The sequence below is a fragment of the Furipterus horrens genome, unplaced genomic scaffold, assembly GCF_987537825.1.
Source record: "Furipterus horrens unplaced genomic scaffold, mFurHor1.1.pri manual_scaffold_10, whole genome shotgun sequence".
Taxonomy (NCBI): domain Eukaryota; kingdom Metazoa; phylum Chordata; class Mammalia; order Chiroptera; family Furipteridae; genus Furipterus; species Furipterus horrens.
In genome coordinates, this window is record NW_028327180.1 from 37,063,153 (window position 1) to 37,085,647 (window position 22,495).

The following is a 22,495-nucleotide window of genomic DNA, read 5'->3' on the forward strand; positions in this document are numbered from 1 at the left end:
TGGGCAGTCGTTCCCCCTCCGGGGCTCCTCCCCACCGTGCGACGGCCCCTGGCTGGGCTCCGGCTTCTCTCTCCGGCCCCGCCCTGGTCTCATTTCTCGTCACTATAGCTCATTTCTTCCCCGGGTTTCGAATCCCCATTTTACAGACACGAAAACCAAGGCTTGGCTAGGGTGGGGGGGCGGGTCACTCGCACCCAGACGCTCAGGGGACAAGAGTACATCTCCGAGCTTGGTAGGTACTCCCCGGGTGCTCGGTTAGATGGGGAGGATCTCTCCGACGCGGCTCCGGTCACCCCAGCTTACTCTTCCTCCCCCTCACCTCGGACGCTCCTAACTCAGCCAGCGTCCTCGGCGCTCTGTGCGCTCCCGGCGACCGTGCGCACTTTGCCCACAGTCCCTAGGCAGGGGGCGGGGCCTCCGGCGTCTGTGTTCCCCTTACTTTTATTATGTATTATTTTTTAAAGGGGCCGAGACCCAAAAATTTCCGTCCACTCTCCCTTCCCTCCCCAAGACCTCTAGGCTGGTCGTGCGTGGTCGGACCAAGCGCGGGGAGGGCCAGGGGCCGTCCGGGAAGGGGGAGGGGGCCTTGCGAGACCCCTCCCCGCGTCTCGGGCCGCGGCGCTGAATCACCCGCGAGGTATTTGCATCTGAGAGCGATTTGTCACCCGGTGATTTGTCTTCCAGGCGGTGAGCGCGCCGATGGGGGGGTGATGGGGAGGGGCGGGGGAGGCCGCGCGCAGGGAGACTTTTACCAATCCGGTCGGATGGGGGTGTAGACGCGGACTGGGCTGGCGGCTAGGTGAGTCCGCGCGCGGCGCAAACCCGGCGGCGGCCGGGAGCCAGCAGCTCGCAGTTTGCGGCCCGGGCCGGAGGCCAGCGGCGCGGCCGGGGCAGGGCCGGACGCCAGGCGTGGGGCATGCGCCCGAGGAGCGGGCCCCGCGCGGTGAGGCTGAGATGGGGGCGCTGTCCTTTTAAGTCGCGGGTTTCAGTCCGGGGTGATGGGGTCCCCAAGGTTGGGCAGGAACGTGGGTGGTGGTCCAGCTCCGAGAAGGCGATCCTGGAGGATCGGAGTTGGGGTGGTTTTCCCTACACCCCTTGTTGACCTCACCCCTTACCGTGTTGCATAGGGGCGCGCCCGTGTGCGCGCGCGCGCGCAGGGTGGATCGGGGGTCTCTAATGCACTCCCCCTCTAGCGGAAGGAAATGGTCTCCAGGCGCGCGCGGGGGCTGCGCTCCGGGTTCTTAGTTCATTTTTTTTTCTCCCCGGAATCTTGTGTTTTATTCGGGAGCTCCGAGGGGAGTGGGATCGTCGAGTTGGGAGGGCAATTCCCTGGTGACCCTACCCTGCCTGGAAGGTTTATTTATAAAGTGTCGGTCTCCGGGCATAAAGGGCCCCCTGGAGAGGACACCTCGGTGCCCTCACTCGAGGGTGGGTTCGGCCCCGGCCCCGGCTCTGGCTCTCTGATGGGGATCCCCGGGGAAAGCCCCCTCCCCCATTCAGTGCCCCCCAGACACAAAGCGGGCGCAGGAAGCGCTAGGAGAGCGCGTTTGTCAATTCCAACGTTTGGTGTCTGACCCCGGGCTGCGCGTTTGTCAATTATCTTCCGTTTTTTAGTCGCCCGGACTGAGGGTTTGCGCTCCCCCCCACCCCCGCCCCATGCAAATCGGCCGCTTTCCAAGAAGCGTTTGAAACAGGGACTGGGGTTTTTGTTGTCTTATTTCTTCACTGTTTTCCTCACTTCCTCGGGCCGCCCCCTCCCCACTCTCCTAGCCCCCTCCCCAGCTTGCTGCCCCACCCTCCCCCTCCTCTTCCCTCTGTGGAGTGAGGGGCCCCTTTCGCCACCCGCGGGCCCCAGCCTTGCACAACTCTTTAAATAACTGTGTTTTGCAAGGCCCTGGCCAGGCCTGAGCGGGTGACCTCTCCCAGAGGCATTAGGGGGAGGGCGTGGCCCTATCCCTCCTCAATCCCCCAGCCAGGTCCTAACGACCACCCAGCACCCCCCCATCCCTGCCAGGTCCCCGTCTGGGAATGTCTTTTCCATGGGGTTGTCATAAAATGAGAGTAGGGGCTGAGGACAAAGAGCTCTTGGTGGGAGGGGTCTGAGGGGTGGGCTCTGTCAGTTAAGGGTTAATGGCAGCCTTGAGGGGGCCTAAGCCCAGTCCAAGGGGGCTCCCGGGTTTCCACCTGCCCCCTCCAGCTCCAGGTTTCCACCTGCCCCCTCCAGCCCCAGCGTGGAGGCCTGCCTTGCTCCCCTCCCCCACTGGGTGACCCGGAAGGGTCATTAAACCCACCAGGCCAGGCACGGGCAGTGTGTGTGGGGGCGTAGTAGCTTCCTCCAGCCTCTTCTTTATGCCCCCCAAAGAGGTGGGACACATTGCCTGGAGTGTTTCCACGGAGGGGGCTTGTCTTGAAGTTGTAAAAGGTGAGGGAGGGGCAGTAGGCCCTAATACTGGGTGAAAAATGTCCCCTCAGCACTTCTTGAAGCTGGTGGGGGATGATCATCAGTAGTGGGGAGAAGGGGGCTGGGTGCTGCTTTGCTATACTGGTCATTCTCCAGTACTATGGCCTCTGAGAGGGTCTTTGTAGCCAGGGACCCCTGTCCTTGATGGATACTGAGGTCCTTTGAGGGTGTGTCCCTTCCCACTTTTCATAGGAGCCACTCACCTGCTCCTCCCCCCCCCATTGCCCTTTTACCCAGGAAAGCCCCAGGGGTCTGGGTAAAGGGTGGCTAGTCTGGAAGAGATGGAAGGCCACTGGGCTCACAGTGGCTCTGTGGGGTCCCTCCCAAGACTGGGGGAGGTGGGGAGGGCTACACTGCAAGTCTCCTTGGTGGAGTCAGGTTCCTTTTAGCAGGTCACCACAGGGGTGACCTAGGGTCAGCTAGAACCAGGAGCCTCTGCCTCTGCCCACTGGTCCCTCCAGTGTGAGACCGTTCTGCCCCAGGAGCAGCTTAAGAGCCTTTGGGGGGTTCACTTGCTGGGTTAGGGGCAGCTTCCTGGACCCTCCTGCCCTCTCACTATCCCTGTGATGTACCAACTGGGGTGTCACCACTAGGCCTGTTGGGTTCTACCCATTTGTTTTATTAGTCGCTTGGGTGGGTGTGGGTGTGGCCCAGGCTTGGGTTGGGGGCTGAGGTGAGACCTGAGTCCTCCTGTCTTGGTGGAGCCAGACTGTGCCTGGTTTTGGGACATCCCTTTCCACAGCCCACTGGGGGCCCTGGCAATTACTGTTAGTGGTGATCTGAAGGGACCCCAGGCTAGTGACAGAGCACATTGCATTCTAGGATGTTAGTTTTACTTGGGGTCCCAAAGAGCAGGGGAAGTCCCCTGCAGAGAGCACATGGGGGCAGTGCAGGAGGTTCTGATGGTGCTCAGACCCCAGTTAACAGGGCGTCTCTGAGCCTCAGTTTCCCTCATCCATAAAATGGTGACAACCTAGTGCCTACTTCCCTACCACTGACGTGTTGTGGTGCCTGTTTTGTACCCTTCTTCACTATCATAAACTCACTTCATCTCTGCCTGAGCACCGTGAGGTGAGTGCAGTTAGGGCACCATTTTGCATATGGGGAAACTGAGATCCAGAGAGGTTGAAGCTTAGGGGTGAAAGCACAAGTGGAGAAGGGTTAGCTCAGGGCCCATATACAGTATTCCCTCACTTATCGCAGGTATTACGTTCTAGACCCCCCCCCCCCGCGAAGTAGCAACCTTACGTTTATTCTACACTCTTAAACCTATTTAACTTTAACAACTTACATATACAGTACTGCAACATGTTGCGGTACAGGGAAAAATCCACGATAAATAATTAAATATAATATTTTTTAAAATCCTGCGATACAGTGAGGCTGCGATAAGTGAACCGCAATATAGAGGGACCTCTGTACAGCAAGCACTCAGTCTAGACTAGCCTTTGTCTCTGTTAGCCTGAGAGAGTGTAGGGTACATGGAGCCCTCTGGGCCAGGTGGCATCAGCACCTAGAACCCAGAAACCACCTGGACTCTGGTGCTTGGCAGCCAGCTGTAGCCGATCAGAGGCCAGAAAAGTCCTGTTCCCCCTGCTCTGTTTATGGAGCAATAATCCACGATGGTCCTTGGGAGGTGCAGTCAGTGACTACATATTTCTTTTTGGGGCTGCCTCAAGGTCCTCAGGAGTCTAGTGCCGGGTAACCCCGCTTCCCAGCCCACTGGTGGGTGGACAGAAGGGGTGGTTGGGGAGAGTGTGCTTCTCCACCTCCAGGGAGGCTTCCAGGTTTGCACCCTGCTAGGAGTGAATGGGAGGGATTTTCTCAGAGGCCTTTGCTGTCCAACCTCAGTGGGGAGCATAAAGCTAAGGAGCCCAGTGTGATTTGACAGTCTCTTTGCTGCCCTCAGGTTTCTGCAAATACACTAATGAACTGGACACCAGCTGCTGCATCTCCGTGCCCAGTGTGAGAAGGAGGTGCCACCTGTTGGCATGCCCCACCAGCCCTCAGTCTGAGCCAAGCAGCCCCTGCCCCCCCGCCACCCTGCACTGCCCCGGCTCCCCCGCGACCCCCACACTGCAGTGCGGCCGGGACCCCTCCCCGAAGGGGCCACCCCTGCCACCCACCCCTGGTGCCCGGGGTGGCCCAGCCCGCAGGGCCATGAAGCTGCAGGCTGTGATGGAGACACTCCTGCAGCGGCAGCAGCGGGCACGCCAGGAGCTGGAGTCCCGGCAACCGCTGCTGCCCGAGCCCCCTGCTGGCCCTCCAGCCCTCTCCAGGGCTGCTTCCGATGAGGACAGAGACCCGGAGAACACCCGAATGCAGCAGGCACAGATGGCCGCGCTGGCTGCCATGCGGGCTGCTGCTGCTGGCCTCGGACCTGCACCCAGCCCCTGTGGCTCTGAGGATGGGCCTCCTGGCTCGGAGGAAGAGGACACTACCCAGGAGGGGGAACCAGGCTCACCTGGCCGAGACAGGGAAGCGCCAGGACATGCTGAAGGCGACGGACACTTTGAGGACATGGGCTCTGATGATGACCTGTGAGTGAGGGTCTGCAGGCTTTACATACTGAATGGTGTCTAGGTCTAGGGGACAGAGTTGTAAGGGCAAGACAAAACTCCCCAGGGAAGTGCCACCCTTTAGATTCTCTGGATAACAGTGGATATGTTCTCCATCTGTACTGTCTGGTGTGGGTGCCACCAGTCATAAATGGCTATTGAACGTGTGAAACATAGCCAGTGCCAAGGATATGGCTGAGGATCAGCGTTTGTAGCTTTATTTTAATCTTAAATTTTTTTAGCTTATATTTTATTATTTACTTATTTGTTTTTATTGTATTTTTTTTCATTACCATTTAGTCCCCTTATACTCCCCCTACCCCCCCAGAATCACCACACTGCTGTATCTTAATTTAAACAATTGCCCAGTGAGACTATAGCAGATTCAATGTCAGTGGCAGGGAAGACTTGCTGGGTTGGATGGGACCTGCACAGGGTGGGCATTGGTTGGCTCATTGGGGTCTGTGTTTCACCGGGGTCCAATGTGGGCCCTAAGCTGGGTACTGGCAAGAACCCAGTGGGATCTTTCTGGGAAGACCTTTTAACAAGCAAAGGAACAGGGCGATGTGATAGGGGCTGCCAAGAAAATGAAGCCAGGGTGCTGGGGAGGGGGTTGGCTGTGGCCACTATTAACTTTCTAGAATGATGGGCAAAGTGGTGACAGTCCCTAGGAAAGGCTGAGGGAGCCTGGAATAGCATGCTTAGTGGAGGGAACAGCCTGAGCAAAGGCCCTGAGGCAGGATCCAGCTTGGCATTTTCAAGGCTTAGCAAGGAGAGAGAGAGCCAGTTAGCACTAGGCAGGGGCTGGGGTTTATGTCAAAGGGTCAGCTACAGTTGGTCTAAGCTAATTGGGACCAAGAGGTCTATGGCCCACACCCTGCTTACTGGCCTTCTCAGCAGCTGGGGCAGGTGAGGCCCAACCTTCCTGTGTGGAGAGAGGGAAACCTGGCTGGAATTAGGAGCGGGACTTGCCCCAAGGAGAAGTGAGCTGGTGCCTTTTCTCCTGACCTCTGCCCTCTGCCTGCCCCAGGAAACCGAAATGGGAAGAGGAGGAGGAGGAGGAAGAGCTGGAGGAAGACTTGGGGGATGAGGAGGAGGAGGAGGAGGAGGAAGACTACGAGGATGAGGAGGGGCTTGGGCCCCCAGGCTCTGCTGGCCTGGGCCCTGCAGCCCTGTTCCCCCACAAGGCCCAGCTGCCCCAGGCCTTCCGCGGTGGTGATGGTGGGTCCCGGGTGCTGGGCGGCCAGGAGCGCCCAGGGACTGGCCCAGCCCACCCTGGAGGGGCTGCCCATGTGGCACCACAGCTACAGCCTCCTGACCACGGGGACTGGACATATGAGGAGCAGTTCAAGCAGGTGGGTCATGCGTCAAAATGGAGGCTGTAGAAACAGGGGCACACCCGGCTGTTACTGGGATCCTTCCAGCTGGGCCTGATGGCTGGCTTTTGCCTGCTTCCTCCAAGTGCCAAGTTGGGTGCTAGAGATCCCATAGTGGGCTGGCTGGCTGTTAAATGCATGAATATGGGAGACATGAGCCAGGAGGGTGAAATTCAGGGCTCTTGGTGTCTCCACCAGAAGGACAAGCAGAAAAGAGTGAGGAGAGGGGTTCAGAGTGGAGAGAATGGCCCAGGCAAAGGCTGTGCAACTGGACCTGGCTTGGCATGGGTTGTGGGTGTGGCCTGGTGATATGGGGCCTTGTTGGTCTGGTCTCTTGAGTCTAGTTTACTGAGGCCCAGGCCGTTGGTTGGGAAGGAGGTGGCCACGTTGGTTTGGACTGCTGAGCACCCTGGGGCTCTGGTGGGGCGGGGAGGAAGCAGGCCATTCTGGTGCCTTCCCGAGAGCAAGAGCGAGAGCGAGAGTGGGGGGCCAAGGCAGAGGAAGTGGCCGGGAGGGGCATCCTTTGAAGTTTGGCCGAGCTGGGCTGGGCAGATGGAAACCAGATGGCGGCCGGGGCAGCCAGTGGGGCTTGCATTCCATCCTCAGCCAGCTGGGCCCTGCCCGGACCTCTAGGAGTGGCTGGAGAGGTCCTGGCTTCCCTAGCCCAGCTCCCAGCCTCGCTGGGTCTCCACCAGGCTGTGGACACCCTCGCACACAGAAGTGGCCTTGGGGCAGCTGTCCTCCGGATGCCAACTCCAGGATAAGTTGTGGAACTCTCCCAGTGGGAGGTGAGGCCCGGCCACCCTATGTTGGTCTCTGGGGACCCAAAGCCAGTGGCTTCCCTCTCAGCCTCACTTGGAGAAAAGAATGGCAGGACCTGGCAGCCCTCAGAGACTTGAGTTCAGGCCATCAGGAAACTCATAGATGAAGTAAAGAACAGGAAATTGGGCCCATGGGGATAAGCCAGGGGCTGTAGTAGGAATGACAGGGATGGAGGAGGTGGGAAGGTGGGAGGGATGGTACCCTCCAGGTAGGCACAGTGGGCTTCAAGGAGGGGAGGAAGAGTAACCCCCATTCCCCAGCATGCTTGTCTTCCTGGGAGCTGCCCAAGGGGCTGGGTGGGGCAGTCTTGCCTCCTGCCTTGTTTTGGCACACGGATGGTGGTGCCTTTTGATGGAATGAAATCCAGCAAATGTCACCTCCTTAGAATGAGACCAGTCATGTCCCATGAGTGGTCCTGGCTTCCCCCTGCATGTGGACACTAGCCTGAACCTGCATGTAGGACTGATGGTCCCACGCTGCTCCTTGCCTCAGTTTACCGCTCACCCTGTTTTGCAGATGAGAAAATTGAGGCATGGTGTTGGGAGAAGGTTTTGCAGACTCTGAAGCCCTGACGTCCTCTGAGTTCAGTATAACATAGACAGGCACACTGTAGGCGTGTCATATTTATTTCTCCACCTAATACTTGCTGTCTGCCCTGAACACAGCACTCGGGGAACCCCAGGCTGGGGGAGGTACAAAGCTGGACAGACACCCCTGCCTTACAGGGTGCAGCCCTTGGTGGGGGATCAGAGGTTGATAGAACCCCTGCTTCTCTGGCCCTAACACTGACAGGAGGGGGGATTGTCGGTAGGGGAGGGTATTGGTAGTCAGGCCAGGTGGGAATGAAGGGTCAGAAGCCCTGACCCCAAAGACCTTTTTGCATGTCAGGAACAAAGAACCTCAAGTGTCGTCGTCCCACTTGGCCAGAAAATGATGGTAATGTTTTAGGATACCCAGGCTCAGGTCACAGAGGGGGAAACTGAGGCCAGAGGGTCAGGGAACCCGTGTCACATACTTTCATGGTTTGTCCCTGTTGTGGGTGGAGAAGGTCAGTAAAGAAGTAAATGGATAGCAACATGGAATGTGGTCAGTGTCTTTACAGGGGAATCGGGGATGCCTCTTGGGATGTGATGTTTGGGTTGAGCCTGTAGGAGAAGGAGTCAGGCACACACACGGAAGAATGGTGCACCCGGCAGAGGAAATAGCCCATAGAGATATCCTAAGGTGGGACCCAGTTTGGCTCATGCGCAGGCGCTGGACATTGCTGGACTGGGTCCCCTAGGTGATGGGCCTGTATTCTGAGATGAAGTGGGCTGAAGGGGGTTTTGGGCCAGCAGGAGCCTGCTGGGAGCTTATTCTTGCCTTTTTGTGGCAGGTCCAGCTGCCAGAGCTGTCTGTCCACCCAGCTGGCCAGGCACCTGTGCAGCCAGTGTCAATAGTGGCTTGGGCCCAGCCAGCTTTACAGATGTCAGGGACCTTGTTGACTCTGGCACTACCCCACCCCCTCCTGACACATCAAAGCCAGCTGCCAGCCATCCACTTGGCATCATTACTGCCTCTTCCTCCCTGGTCTTGGCAGGACCTGGGGCTGACTTCTGCCCCCAAATCCTTGACAGCCTTGAAATTCCACTGTCGGCTGTAGGTCTGGGGACAGGTAGGTTAGGGAGGGGCCAGAAGCAGCTGGCTTGTGACCATGGAATCTTTCCTGGAAAACCTGGAACCTCCCGTTGTGGGCCCCCTTGCCCCAACAGCATGTGCTAATGGAGGCCAGCTCCCCTGGAGCCGCTGGCTGGGGATCGGGGTATGTAATGGGCAGCACTTAGGATCTCAGCCTCCTGGCCTTGGATATGGCTTCTGGTGGTATCTTGGTGGTTTCCTGTCACTAACATGGCCATACCTCGGCTCTGGGAAGTGCCATTGTGAGATTTTAAATTGGCAGACTTTTTTCTTTTTAAAAATTTATTGATTGATTTTAGAGAGAGAGGGAAAGAGAGAGAGAACATCAATTTGTTGATCTACTCATTGATTCATTCATTGGTTGCTTCTTGTATGTGCCCTGACCGGGGATCAAACCCACAATCTTGGTGTATTGGGACAACACTCTAACCAACTGAACTACCTGGCCAGGGCTTCTGGCAGACTCTTAATCACAGATCTTCAACCGCTTAAGGATTTGAGTCCTTAGTCTCAAGAAGTCAAAAAAATGTTGGAATTTTTTAACAGCTTTATTAATAGAAAATTTGCATAGCATATAATTCACCCATTTAAAGTGTGCAACTCACTGGACTTTTAGTATATTCACAAGTTTGTGCACCCATCACTACAATCAATTTTAGAACATTTTCATCACCCAAAAAGGAGCCCCATTCCCCTTAGCAGTTACCGCCATCCGTCTCCCTTAGCCCTCAACCCATTTTCTGTAGAGTTGCCTGTTCTGGACATTTTACATAAATGGAATCACATACACTATGGCCTTTTGTGTCTGGTTTCTCTCACTGAGCATGAGGTGTTCAAGGTCCATCCACATTGTAGTGAGTGTCAGTGTGTCACTCCTTTTCATGGCTGAGTAATATTCCAGAGTGTGTGATGGACCACATTGTGTTTACTCATTCCTGCATGGATGGACACTTGAGTTGTTTCCACCTCTTGGCTATTGTGAAGCCTGCTGCTATGAACGTGCATATGCAGGTTTTTGTGTGAAAATGTGTTTTCAGTTTTCTTGGGTGTGCACATAGGAGTGGGATTTCCAGTTCAGATGGTAACTCTGTGTTTAACGTTTTGAGGAGCAGCTGGGTGCTGTTCATGGCACTGCCCCATTTTGCATCTCACCTGCCGTGCGTGAGGCTCCAGTTTCTCCCAATATTTGCCAACACTTGTGATGATGGCTGTTTCCCGCTGTGCGGATGGAGTCACGTGGTGTCTCACTGTGTGTTGTGTTTGTTTGTTTTTTAATCCTCACTCAAGGATATGTTTATTGATTTTTAGCAAGAGGGAGAGGGAGAGAGAAAGAGAGAAACCTTGATTGGTTGCCTCCCATATGCACCCCGATTAAGGCTCGAACTTGCAACCTAGTATGTGCCTTGACCAGGGATTGAACCCACAGTCTTTTGGTGTATGGGACAATGCTCAAACCAAGTGAGCCACCTGGTCAGGGCTCACTGTGGTTTTGATTCGCATTAAATGTTGGGATATTTTCCCCTGCTTTCCAAGGTAACATCTGCTCACCACATAACTTGTAAAGGAGATAAGAGATGTAGAAATGACAGTTTTACTCAATACTTGTCGCTTAATTACACGGGGGAGGAACTGCCATCGCCCCTGTTGTGCATGTGGAGAAAACCAAGGCACAGAGTGATCAAGGCACTTGCCATGGGGGAAGTGTCAGAGCTGTGATGGGATTCCAGGGTACACTGGCCTCATCACCCGCCAGAGCATTCCTGGGGGTGTGGGTTGACCAGTGAGGGGCAGGGAGCAACTGGCTAATGGGTTTAGGGGAGGCCTGGTGGCCTCACTGAGCCTCAGTTTCCTTCATCTGAAATTGAGGCAATTAATCCAAGGTTTCACATAGGGGCACCAAGACTCAGCACCTGGACATGGAGCACTTGAACAGAAAGCCACCAGCAGCCCCAGCAGGCTACTTACCATTGCTGTGGCTCCTGTCTGGCTGCTTCGTGTCCCTGGGCCTCCTGGGGCCCATTTTATTCTAGGGTTGTCAGGCTCCTCTCTAACATGGGTGGCCCTACGGGTAACCCTGGATATGGGTTCGGGATCTGGGAGGGGAAGCCATGGACCCCAGATGCGTCCTCACAAGAGGCTAGGGGCACTTTTTTTTTCTCCCTAGTCCTTTCAGCTCACTTAGATCTTTTGAATTAAGGAAAATACACTTACATACATTTTAAAGTCCATTTTTGTTTTCAGAAGTAACACTAGACACCATTCTCATAGGGAGAGAATACAGAAGGATTCCATTGAGGCTCGAGATCGGCAGCCCCTCCCCCGACCGTTATCAGCCATAATTTTTCCAGGCCTATCTCTACCCACTTATGCCCAGAAATGTGACCTGTCAGGGGTCTCGATGGTTCCACCCAACGCTGTGCTGGACACACTACTTTTTGCAGGTGTTTTCATGTCGTCATCCCTCAGCGTCCTGTCTGTTGTATCAGAATGTCCCGAGTTGCCTGGTTCTTATTAGCACAGTACAGAGTTCCCTTGTGGGGCTGACACGAGTGTGTTGGTCTTCTCTGTTTCCCTGTTGTAAACAACACTGGGCTCACCAAAGTTGCTTGGGGCAGTGTGGGATGGAGTGGGAAGCTGGAATTGCTGGAGCTCAGGGAGGAGGTGGCAGACATTTTCTTTATCCTGCTGGGTGTCCCCCCAGTCTAGGGAATTCCCAGCCTTCTAGGGGGTCAGGGCTGGCCTAAAGGAAGCAGATTGAAGGGAAGACTGCCCAGAAGAAGGGGCATTGGCATGGGGGCTTTGCAGGATATGTAAAAGTTTGCCAGATGGACAGAGAAGGGTAGAGGCTGCTTCTTGGAATAGTGTGGCAGAAGCATAAAGGGGAAGGGAAGGGGTGGGCAGAACATTAGGGCAAACCAGAGGTGGGCTCAAGGGGACCCTGGCAGGGTTTGGGGCTGGGGATGGGGAGAGATGCTGAGAGGACCCTTCTGGGGTCCATGGGCCAGGCAGGAGTGAGAGGTCAGCACTATAGCTGGGCCTTTGGGACCAGGGGAAGAGAATGAGTTAGAATTTTTTTCAGTGAAGGAGGGTATTCCAGGGAGAGGGCATAGCCTGGGCAAAGGCCAGGTCACACACTGTGTTCTGAGCCCAGCCATGTTCATCTGGTGTGCTGGAGACAGGGTGGGCCAGGAGCCAAGTCCTATGGGTCCTGGAAGCCAGCTCCAGCACCAGGTGTCTTCCTGAGGCACCAGGAGCCCTGGGCCATGTGCGAAGAGGCAGGGAAGGGTATTGGGAAGCCCCTGGGGAGCCCAACCCTCCCTTCCTAGGGCAATGCCTGCCTCATCAAAGCTGCTGTGGCTGTTGGCTCAGAGCCAGCCGGCCGTGGCAGGCGCAGGGAGGGTGCTCACCCGCCAGCCGCTGGCACTATGCCCCTGCCCGTGCCAGCCCTGGGAACCGCACTGACTCAGCCGGAAGAACCTTATCTGGCCCCTATGCTGTCACCCAGCCGCAGGGTCACCACCATGGGGTCACTGCCACTGTGGCCTGGCCCCACGCCCACCGCCAGCTCCCCACCCTGGTGGCCGCTGCCAAGTGCCCAGCCACACCCCACGCTCTCTAATAACACACGCGGCTGATGGAGGGAGCGGTGCCTGGCAGGCAGAGTGTCTTCGCTCGGCATCCCATCAGGGGATGGGAGTGGGTGAGCCACGTGGGGGCCCACTTGCTGGTGTGGGTGTGGAAGTGTGCACGTGGGTGTGGGGATATGGCAGTAGCTCATGGTTTCATGGGCTGGGATGTCCTTTCTTCCCAGGACCTTGTGAGTGTCAGAGTCTGTGTTTGCCAAAGCTGGGGCACCAGGGGCATTTGAGACCCTCTGTGTGTGTGTAATCCACGCTTCTGCTGGTGTGTGGCTGTTGCACATGTGTGGATGTTCTGGTGCCACAGGGACCCATCTACAGCATCTTTTAGGTGTATTTTGTCATTCTGGGCACCTGCTCACGTCCAGATGTCTGACCCATTCTGCCCTTGTGTATATGTCTACATGAGCATACCATGCAACGTGTCTTCAACTTATGTGGACATGTCAACTGAGTGTGTCCTGGGGTTCGGACGCACTTGGGGTTGGCTGGTCCTGTGTATCCCAGAGTGTGCTGACTCTGTTGCCTTGAGCGCTCCTTGTGTCTATATGTGATGGGGTGACAGTCTTTTATGGCTGTCTTTGCACATGGCTGTGTGCGGGGGTGGGGGGGCATCTACAAACACATATGCATGGCCAGCTTCCACTTGTGCCTGTGTTTGAGCCTTGAATGCACACCATCACTGGGCTTGCCCTGCCCCGTGAAGCTTGAGGTCTCAGTAGGGCCCATTAACCATTAGCCAGAAAGTCAAGTCCCCTGATCAGTGGTACACATTGACCGCACAGGAGCAGGTCAGCTGTTCTTGCCTGCTTACGTAGCCCCAGGGAGCCCTGAGGTGTGGGGGACTCCCACCACCCTGCTTGATTCCTTCTTTTCCTCATGTGCTGTGTGCTTTTAAGTAGGGATGCTCCCTCTCTGATGCAGGATTCAGCCACTCTGTGCCCCAGTTTCCCTGCCTAATACAAAGACCCTTCAATGCCCTAAATTTTCTGATCCCCAGAGCTAGCACCACCTGCAGTGATGTGGAAGAGTACCCCCTGACCCTTTGTGACTGCCCAGTGCCCCCAACACACATGCTGTCACCATGTCAGGTTGTACTCCAAGCCTGCTCAGAGAAGGCTAGCCAGTGGGTGGGCACAAATGGGGGCGGGATGCAGACCGCCCCTTTTCTCCCCTCCTGGCTACTTGCAGCCGGAGGACAATTGGGGGTCACAGGGTTAAATGGTAACCAATCTGCCTATTGAAGACCTCAGCTCAGGACTCGGCCTTGCCCGGTGGTCAGGGCTGGCGGGGTCTCCTGGGGCTGAGGGGTGGGGGCAGGGAGGGTATAAAGTCAGCACTGCTCACCACCCTTGCAGGCCTTGCGGCTGCAGGGATATACCCCTATCCCTCTAGATGAAGGAAAAGGGATGAGTAAAAATTTACATTCCAGAAAGAAACCTGTCAAGGGGTAAATGATTTTCCCCCAAAACTCATGTCTACCCAGAACCTCAGATTGGGACCTTATGTTGATATAGGGTCTTTGCAGATAAAATAGTTAAGATGAGGTCACACTGGAGTAGAGTGAGGTCCAAATCTAAGGACAGGTGTCCTTATAAGAAGAGGAGACACACACAGGCACACAGGGAGACAGCCACGCGAAGACTAAGGCAGAGATCAGGGCAACATGGTCACAAGCCCAGGGAGCTGGAGTCCCAAGAAACTGGGAAAGGAAGGAAGGACTCTCTCCTGGAGCCTTGGGCCCTTTGACACCTTAACGCCTCGATCTCAGATGGCTGGCCTGAGAACTATGAGAGAATGAATTGCTTTTTAAGGTCAGGTTCTGTTGCTTTCTTCCCTGCACAGGAAATAATTCAAAACCTGAAGAAGATTTGGGTTTGGGTCCCTGACTTGGGACTTGGCCATGACGTGGGTTGCCTCCATGCCTACAGCTTTGGGGATTGGTTTTGGTCAAGAGGACCCCGACTGTCCCACCATGAGGTCATGGGACTGTGTTTAGGCAGGAAAGCCAGGCTGTGCACCTGTGTGCATGTGTCTGAGCCTGGTCCTTTCACAAGCATGTATGAGTATCTGCTGTGTACGAGCTCCCATTCCGGGCACAGGTGGCGCATCTGTGAAGAAAACAGACAGAAGTGGCTGTCATCTCTTTGGCAGCATGGTGGTGTGAGTGTGGGGCCCAGTGGGCCAGGTGGGTGAGGCAGCCAAGGGCAAGCTGTCTGGGTCCATTATCTTTGAGCCAGTAAGCAAGGGTGTGTCTGTGTTTGTGTGTCTGTCTGGGTGGAGGGGTGTGTCCATGTGTGTGTTAGGAGACCACATTAGGGTAGGCAGGGCAATGGGCACATCAGGAGGGTCTGGGTGTCCATGGCCACATAGAGGTCCAGTTGGGGGGCCGTGGGGCTTCTCTGCGTGGGGCTGGGGGGTTGGGGGTTTCTGTCTGGGTGGGATTGTCCAGGATGTGTGTGTGAGTTCTGCTAGTCTTCTGGGGGTTGCCTAGGCATCTCTGTCCACGCTGGAGTGGCTGGGAGTGACTGTGTGTCCCAGTGCTATGTCCCATTCTCTTTCTACCCCATGAGGGGTCTTTGAGGGTCCCCAAGGTCACCCTAGCCTCTGCCCTGTTAGGCTGTGCTCCCAAACCCTTACCCCGCACAGGGATATGAGCCCATCACTACAAATGTGGATCTTCTGGGCTTGTGAGGCCCTCACCTGGAGGGCATCTGCCCAGGCTCCTGGCGCCTAACATTAAAGAGCTCTTGCTGTGGACCAGGCAGGGGCCAGCTTCCCTTTCTGTTCTTCATTTTACCCCCCCTTCTATGACCAGCTCCATGAATTTTTTCCCAGGATCTAGGCTGGGTCAGGTCCTCTGATGGGGGCTGGGAGACAAGGGGACAGCCAGGGGGCTGGGACCCTGACCAAGTCTACCTGGTCATGGAGCCTCCTGGTTTCACTGTCTCTCCCTCATGTCTCTCTGTCTCTTTCTCTCTGTATCCCACCTCCCCCCACACTGCCCTTCTGTTCCCTCATAATGCCTCCTCAACTGCCACTTTCTCAGGCTGCCCCTGGGCTGGCAAGTTGTGCATGGGTGCCAGCCTCTCCCCACCCTGGTGGCTGCCTTTCTGCTCAGCCATCAGCCTACCTGCTCCTTCCCCATCCCCTCTAGTGACTGCTGATGGGTACCTGCTTCTTGGAAAGGAAATGGGACCTGAAGGCACCTCTGGGTTATTCATTTCTTTGCCGTCACAATGCAGGGGTGGAGCCCAGCCAAGCTGGGGTGCAGCTCACTGGCTGTTGGCATTTCATTGTCATTGTTATTTGTTAGCATTTACTTAGTGTCCTGGTGGAGGAGGGGCAGGACATTGTGGGTGCCAGCCATGTACTTGCCAGGGCTGCCTAGCTGGCATCCCGAAGGAAGTGGGGATGTTCTAAGAGTGGGGGTCCCTTTCCTGCTGGCCACCACCACGGGGTATGCAGTTCCTGTTGTCCTGCCCTTGGCCTAGGGTCTGGCAAAGGCTTCTTTGCTTGTGCCCAGTGGTGACTCCAGGCCCTGAGCCCACCGGACCCCCTTCTTCTTGACTCCTGGATGGGAGGTGGGGAACAACCCCATTTCTTCCTGCTATATTTGCTGACAGTGGGGACCTGGTCAGCTTGGCTGAGGCAGCATGGCAACCTCTACCCTAGCCTCCCACTCCTGAAGCTGCTGGTACTGGCTGGGTTCCTGTTCAGAGAACCTGGGCCGGGAGCTATGGGGATCTCACTCCCTAGCCAAATAGACCTTTCTGAGCAGCTCCAACCACTAGGAAAGTCCCTTCTGGCATGTTCCAGGGCTACCCTGGGGCCCTGCTGCAGGGAAACAGGGCTGGTTCATTCTGAGGATACCTAAGACAGGATTTGTAATTCCTGGATGCCAGGCCCTAGGTTCAGGGCTTGGACATGAGGTATCTCCAAGCCAGTGCCCAGGCAGGATCATGAGACTATCACATTTGGGTTGTGTAGGCTTGGACCCCTGGTGTGAAATGCTGCAAGGGCACACTGGAACATCAGATTAGTAATTGCTGAGGGGGAGGAGGGAGATTCTGGATTTGGGGTTTGCTGACCCTGAAGCATTCGCCCAAGGTCCCTGAGTGTGAAGCGCTTTGGGGCGGGGATCCCTTCCCAACCTGGTGAGGCTGATGAGGCCGGAGCAGTCTGCAGTCATTCCAGCAGAGCGGGGGGACTCTGGGCTTGGTCTGGGTTTGAGTCCATCTCCATGGTTTTCTCTCAGTGCTTCTGTTTCCCTATCTGTGAAGTGCAGTACAACTTGGGTAGTGGCCAGGCCTGTGGGTGGGGGCTCCCAGGTGGTTAGGAGGCCACCTGGATTTGCATGTCATTTGCATGACAGCATGCGACAGCCACCTCTCTGCACCGCTTCCTAGAAGTGTCTCTGCTGATCTCTTTCCTAGGTGCATCCCGGATGCCGGGCCTGCTGGTATCCCCTGTGTGCCTTAGTTTCCCCACTGTGACATGGGGCTGGTGGGTGACTAGCTTTGTCCAGCTATTAAGGTGGTTCCTCTTGTCCCCGCCCCCGGCCATCTTCCTGAAACCAGACCCTCCTGCCTGCACACCCTGATTCCCATGAGTCCCTCATCTACACCTGGATACCCAGGTGCACCCCTGCCCACTTCACAGGTGGCCCAGGTGACATACAAGGCTGATTGGAAGAAAAGGAGAGGGTTTAGGGTCAGGGTGGAATCTTGCATTCTGGAAATCCAGAAAGATGCTCCTTCATATGTTCAATCTGTGACTCGTTTCTGATGCTTTATATTAATATCTCTGTTGTGGGTGTGGGTGTTGTGTCTTTTCAGAGAAAGGACACTTGGCTGATTGGGGAAGGGTGCCCAAGCGGACAGATGTTTCTGCCCTGCCCAGAATCACTTCCCCAATTTCCTTTAAGCCTGGTGGGGCCCCTGCAGCATCTGTGTGTAGGAGGCCCTGCCTGGAGTGCTGACAGGAAGCGAAAGGGCTGAGTGGCCAGCAGGGGTGCCCCCCGGGTCAGGTGCATGGGATGGGGACTCCTGGGAAGGGTCTGAGGTCCCCTGAATATTGATTAAAGCCCCTACAGCGATAAACTCTGCCCTTCCCCCATCCTTCACGGGTCCCAGCTCCCACAGGCCTCCCTCTCACTGACCATCTCCTCGACTGGCCTGGGCCCCAAGGGGCACCTGGATCTCTCTTGGACACATAGCATCCTCAGCATCCAGCACAGGCCTGACATACATGTGCTCAGTAATGGCTGCAGAACACATTGTCCTAGCCCAAACCCTGTGGGCTGACAGCTCTCTCTTGGTCTCTACCTCCTCTGTGTTGTGTCCTGGGAGTTTCCAGAACAGGAAAGAAGTCTCAAATTCAAAACCCCCAGTTGCCTGCCTGGGTTGGCCTTCTGAGGGCTGGAGTCCTGCTGCCCCTCAGAGAGGTGGCGGTGACAGCTTCTTGATAATGTCGCCCACCCCCACCCCATGATGGGTAAACTGAGGCCTGAGGTGCAGACAGGGAGGGTTTCAGACTCCAGGTTCTTTTGCCCCAAATGACCTCCCCTTGCAGCCCCATTGAGCTCCAGTCCTACTTTATTTATTCATCTGTTTGTCTGACCATTTGTCCCTGCTCTGGGATCTCCATGGGAGGGAGCAAGACCTGGCCTCAGGGCTCATCTTTGCCATCTCTGGGCCTCATGTTGCTGGGTGAGGAGTGGGCACACTGGGCCCCGTCCTCCGACGGGCCACGTGCCCGATGCACGTGGGAAAGGGCAGATCAAGCACTTAGCAGGTGGTTGGTGTGAACCTGGTCACTGAGCTTACAGGGAGCCCTCTGCCTACTTCAGTTCCTCTGATCACAGCACAGGTACAGGGGGCTGTGAGGTGCTGCCCCACCTATCCCCTCCCTCCAGCAGCTGTGGGCGTTTCTGTGAATGGGGGAGGTGGAGGGGCCCCTAGGGAGGCTACTCCCAGCCCACCTGGGGCTGGCAACTGCTGTGAGTGCTGAGTCATCTCAGTTAGGCAGCCGCAAAGGGCCTCACCAGTGCCCCCTAATGTGAGGAAGGGCTTTTATCAGTGGGCAGACAGGGAGCTGCTGGGAGGGGACCTCAGAGGAGAACAGACTCAAGTCAAAAGAGCCTAAGTGTGCTCTCTCTTCCCTTTCCTTCATTCATGGGAACCTGCTGTAGATCAGGGCCTTTGCCCTATACCCAAACACCCCAATTGTGCCCTTGGGGTTTCTTATCTGGGTGGGGTTCTTATCTGGGTGGGGAGAAAGACAAGAGGAAACCATCCCAAAATAAATGCATAATCACAGGACCATGACAGATGCTGGCATGTTCCTGGAGGCACTGGCCTGGTTTGGGGGTCAGAGCAGCAGGCCTGAGAAACTAAGGTTGGAGGAGAGGGACTCTTGGTGAGCAGACCAGCGAAGGCAAAAGCCTCAGGGAAGGACTGGGTGCAGGGAGAAGTGAGGAGGCAGGTGTGACTGGAGTAAAGTGAGCATGGGGACAAACAAGGTGGAGACCTAATGGGCCAGCCGACTTGGGGCCTGGCAGGCTGAAAGTTTGGACTTTCTCCTGAGGGAGCCACAGTTGGCTTCTGGGCAGGGGAGATACAGCCTGCTGTTGATGTAAAGATATGAAAGCCCCTCAGAACCTCCACCCTGGGAGGCTACAAAGAGGAAGTGTCATCCACCATCCTGGTTGCTCTTGGGTGTTTTATGGGAACTAGGAGATGAAAACCAGCCTGCCACCTTCTCAACTTCATTTCATTCTAGTTTCATTTTTCGTATAGGAGTTATTACAGTGAATCAATTCTTGTCTAAACCCAAATGATGTTAAAATAGGTGAGATTTTACACACATGCTCACAGCAGCATAATTCACAACAGCCAACAGGTAGAAACAACTCAGTGTCTGTCAGCTAATGGACAGATAAACACAACATGACCCATCCACACTGGAATATTACTCAGCCATGAAAAGGAGTGAAGCACTGACACTTGCTACAATGTGGATGGACTTTGAAAACATGATGCACAGTGAGAGAAGCCAGACACAAAAGGACACACTGTGAGTGATTCCATTCATGTGAAGTGTCCAGAACAGGCAAATCCACAGATACAGAAAGTGGATTAGTAGTGGTCAGAAACTGTGGAGGGGGAGGGGATGATGGAATGTTCTGGAATTAGAGGTGGTGGTTGCACAACATAGTGAATGTACTAAATGGCACTGAATTGTTTATTTTAAAATGACGAATTCTATGTTATATGAATTTCAGCTCCACAAATATTTTGTTCAAAAATTCAGGAAAAACTTGGTGAGATTAAGCACTAAATCTCCTGGCCTGAACCCAGCCCAGCTTTCAGGCTTCCTCACTCCTTCACCCGTCCCTCCTCCCTTCACAGAACCCTTCTGAGGCAGCCAAGGTTCTGTTATGGTCCCCTTTTTCCTGCCCTGCGATGGTATCTGTCCTTCCCCTCTGACTCTCAGTGGTCCAGGAATGCCCAAGGAGGTCTTGCCAGGCACACAGGTGATGCCGGCTCAGGTCTATACCTGCCCGAGCTGAGCATTTGCAAGCCCACTTCTGGATATGGAGACAGACACACTTCTCTGATTTCCTATAAGCTACATTGACGGTACTAAATTATGCTTTTTTAAAAGCTTCCCATATTCAGCATCTCTGCCATATCCTTGTTTGCTACAGAGACAGTTGTCCTTCTCCATGGCTCATTGGTCCCCAGATGCTGGGCACTAGGGCAGTTCCTCGGTTTTCTGCCTTCCAAGGACAACAGCCTCACTCCCTGGGTCTCTCTGCTGGCCCAGTGGCCTCTTCTAGAGGTGGGGCCCTGTGGACTTTGGAGCCACTTGGGTGGTGGAAGGGGGCCTGAGCAGACACTGTTTAGGGGGCAAAGGTCCTCCCAGGGGCCCTGCAGGCTCTCTCTTTATAGCCTGGGCCCCTAAGGGCCCACACTGCCCCTGCGCCCCTGCAGCAGGCTGGGGAACTGGTGCCCCATTGCCCAGGCTGGGCCTTCTGGCAATGTGACTTTCTCATAGGGCCCAGCAGTGCCTGGGGAGGAGCCCTCTTGTGTGCTGGGCCTTGGTGTCGCCCTCCGTCCCCACATGTCACTTTGTGGATTTGCTAGTGGCCTTTCCTCCCCTCTTCCAGGCTGGCGGGCTTGGGGGTAGTTCCCACACTAGTGTGAGCTCTTTCACTCCAAAGGACCCCCTCAGCTTCACAGTGGGGGTGGGGCAGAGAGGTCATCTCAGCCTGGTCAGCAGTATAACCTGCCTGGCTGCGGTGAAAATGCTCAGTTTGGCCACAAACAAGAATTTCCTGTTTGCCCACCGTACCCTTGGGGAGGGTGGTTACCTCACTTTTACTCCTGCTTACCTCCTGCCCCCACTTGAGCCCTGAGACCTCCTGGCTTTATTTTCTTCCTCACCTCGCTGCCCAGTGTCTCCTCCTTGGGGGTGATGTCCCTCAGTGGGTCCCCAGCACCTCTGTCCCCTCCCCCCGACACATAGGCTGAGCCTCGAGCAAAGGGAGTGTCAGGACCAGTGGAGTGAACTCTTTGTGCAAAACGCTCAGAAGGAAATGAGAGCAGATGAAGGGGTCAGAGGGTGAGGAAGGGCTGGGGGAGGGCTCCTGGGCAGGAAGGAGGGACTGACTCTGCAGAGGTCTGGGGAACTGCATTCCAGAAGAGGGAACAGCCAGTGCAAGGCCCTGAGGCAAGCGAGGGTGCTTGTTTTGCTCAAAAAGTGGAGACAGGCCTGAGGGGCTGGAGCAGAGGTAGGTGAGGGCAGGAAGGTGAAGTGAAGTCTTTGGTGGGGGTTCTGGGAGCCATGGAAGACTGTAGGGCAGGGGAGGGTCATGCTCAGACTTCCTGGAAAAGCCTCTCTGTCTGTTAAGTGTGTGTGTGTGTGTGTGTGTTGGGGGGTGGGGCAGGCTGTGCCCCACCCACTCTGAACCTCAGTTTTTCCTTCCTGAAGTGATTGGTGCTAGGGAGGAGATGGATACATGGTCAGCCTAGCCTTGGTAATTCATGGATGGACTCCATCACTGGATCAAGCCCCACTGCCGCCACTACAGGCAGAGGGGCCAGGGCTATGTGTGTCCCAGTGACCCCACCTGCAGGTAGAAGAGGAGAAGGGAGCTGTGCACTTAGGGAGCACCTGTGGGTGCCTCCAACCCAGGCTCTCACGTCCACATCTCACATTCTTAAGCTTTTGCACCCATTTCGCAACTAAACAAGCTAAGGCCTGGGAAGAGCAGGATGGGCACAGGGACACAGGGCAGGAAGTGAAGCTAGCAGGGGACAAAACTCACCCAGTATGGCCCTGGCTCCTGCGGTTCTGGATTTGAGAAAGGATGAGTATCCCTGTCATCATGCAACGCTGAGGAATTCAGATCCATTTAATGAGTGTCTAGACCCTGGAGACAAGACGTAAATGCCCTGACATTCTGCTGGGGCAGATGGACAGGGAACCAGACCAAGGTGTGAATCCATGTGCTTTGGGTGACACGGAGGTTAGGGAGGAGAGAGTGGGAATGAGCAAGGCCACAGCGGTCATCAGGAAACATATTCCAAGTAAGAGCAGAGTGCTTGGGAGAGATGGGGCTGTGGCTGAGGTATCTGAGGGCGAAGGCTTCTTTCAGGGAGGTTGGGGCCCTTTGTGGGGATGACATCTGAGCTGAGCTGGGGAGCTGGATGAAGTGGAAGCCAGCTGGGGCAGAGCTGGGAAAGGAACTGTCCGGGGGTCGAATTGCCAGGGCAAAGGTGAGAGGTAGAACTGCCTGTTGGGTTTGAGAAGCCCCAAGTGGTCGGGTGACAGCTGAGATGGCATGGGGCCTGGCAGGGTCTGTGGGACCTTGTGGGCTGCAGGGGGTGGTATCTTTATAATCAGACAGGAGTCAGGGTGAGACTCATTCTCAGTGCCTGGCACTTGGCCCCAAGG

General features: G+C 55.6%; 1 protein-coding gene across 3 annotated transcripts in view; it reads left to right on the forward strand.

The window, feature by feature from the left end:
• Positions 1-506: 506 nt before the first annotated feature.
• Positions 507-22,495, forward strand: part of ARID3A (AT-rich interaction domain 3A) — a 36,916-nt gene continuing 14,927 nt past the window's right edge. The window contains exons 1-3 of one of the 3 annotated variants that reach the window (XM_090289124.1): positions 507-687; positions 4,371-5,001; positions 6,050-6,374. In XM_090289124.1, coding sequence (XP_090145250.1) covers positions 4,622-5,001; positions 6,050-6,374 — 705 coding nt within the window. In that variant the 5' untranslated portion in view covers positions 507-687; positions 4,371-4,621. Of the gene's footprint in view, positions 688-758; positions 800-828; positions 944-4,370; positions 5,002-6,049; positions 6,375-22,495 lie in introns of those variants that run through there. The other 2 variants (XM_090289125.1, XM_090289123.1) reach the window with 2 other exon arrangements.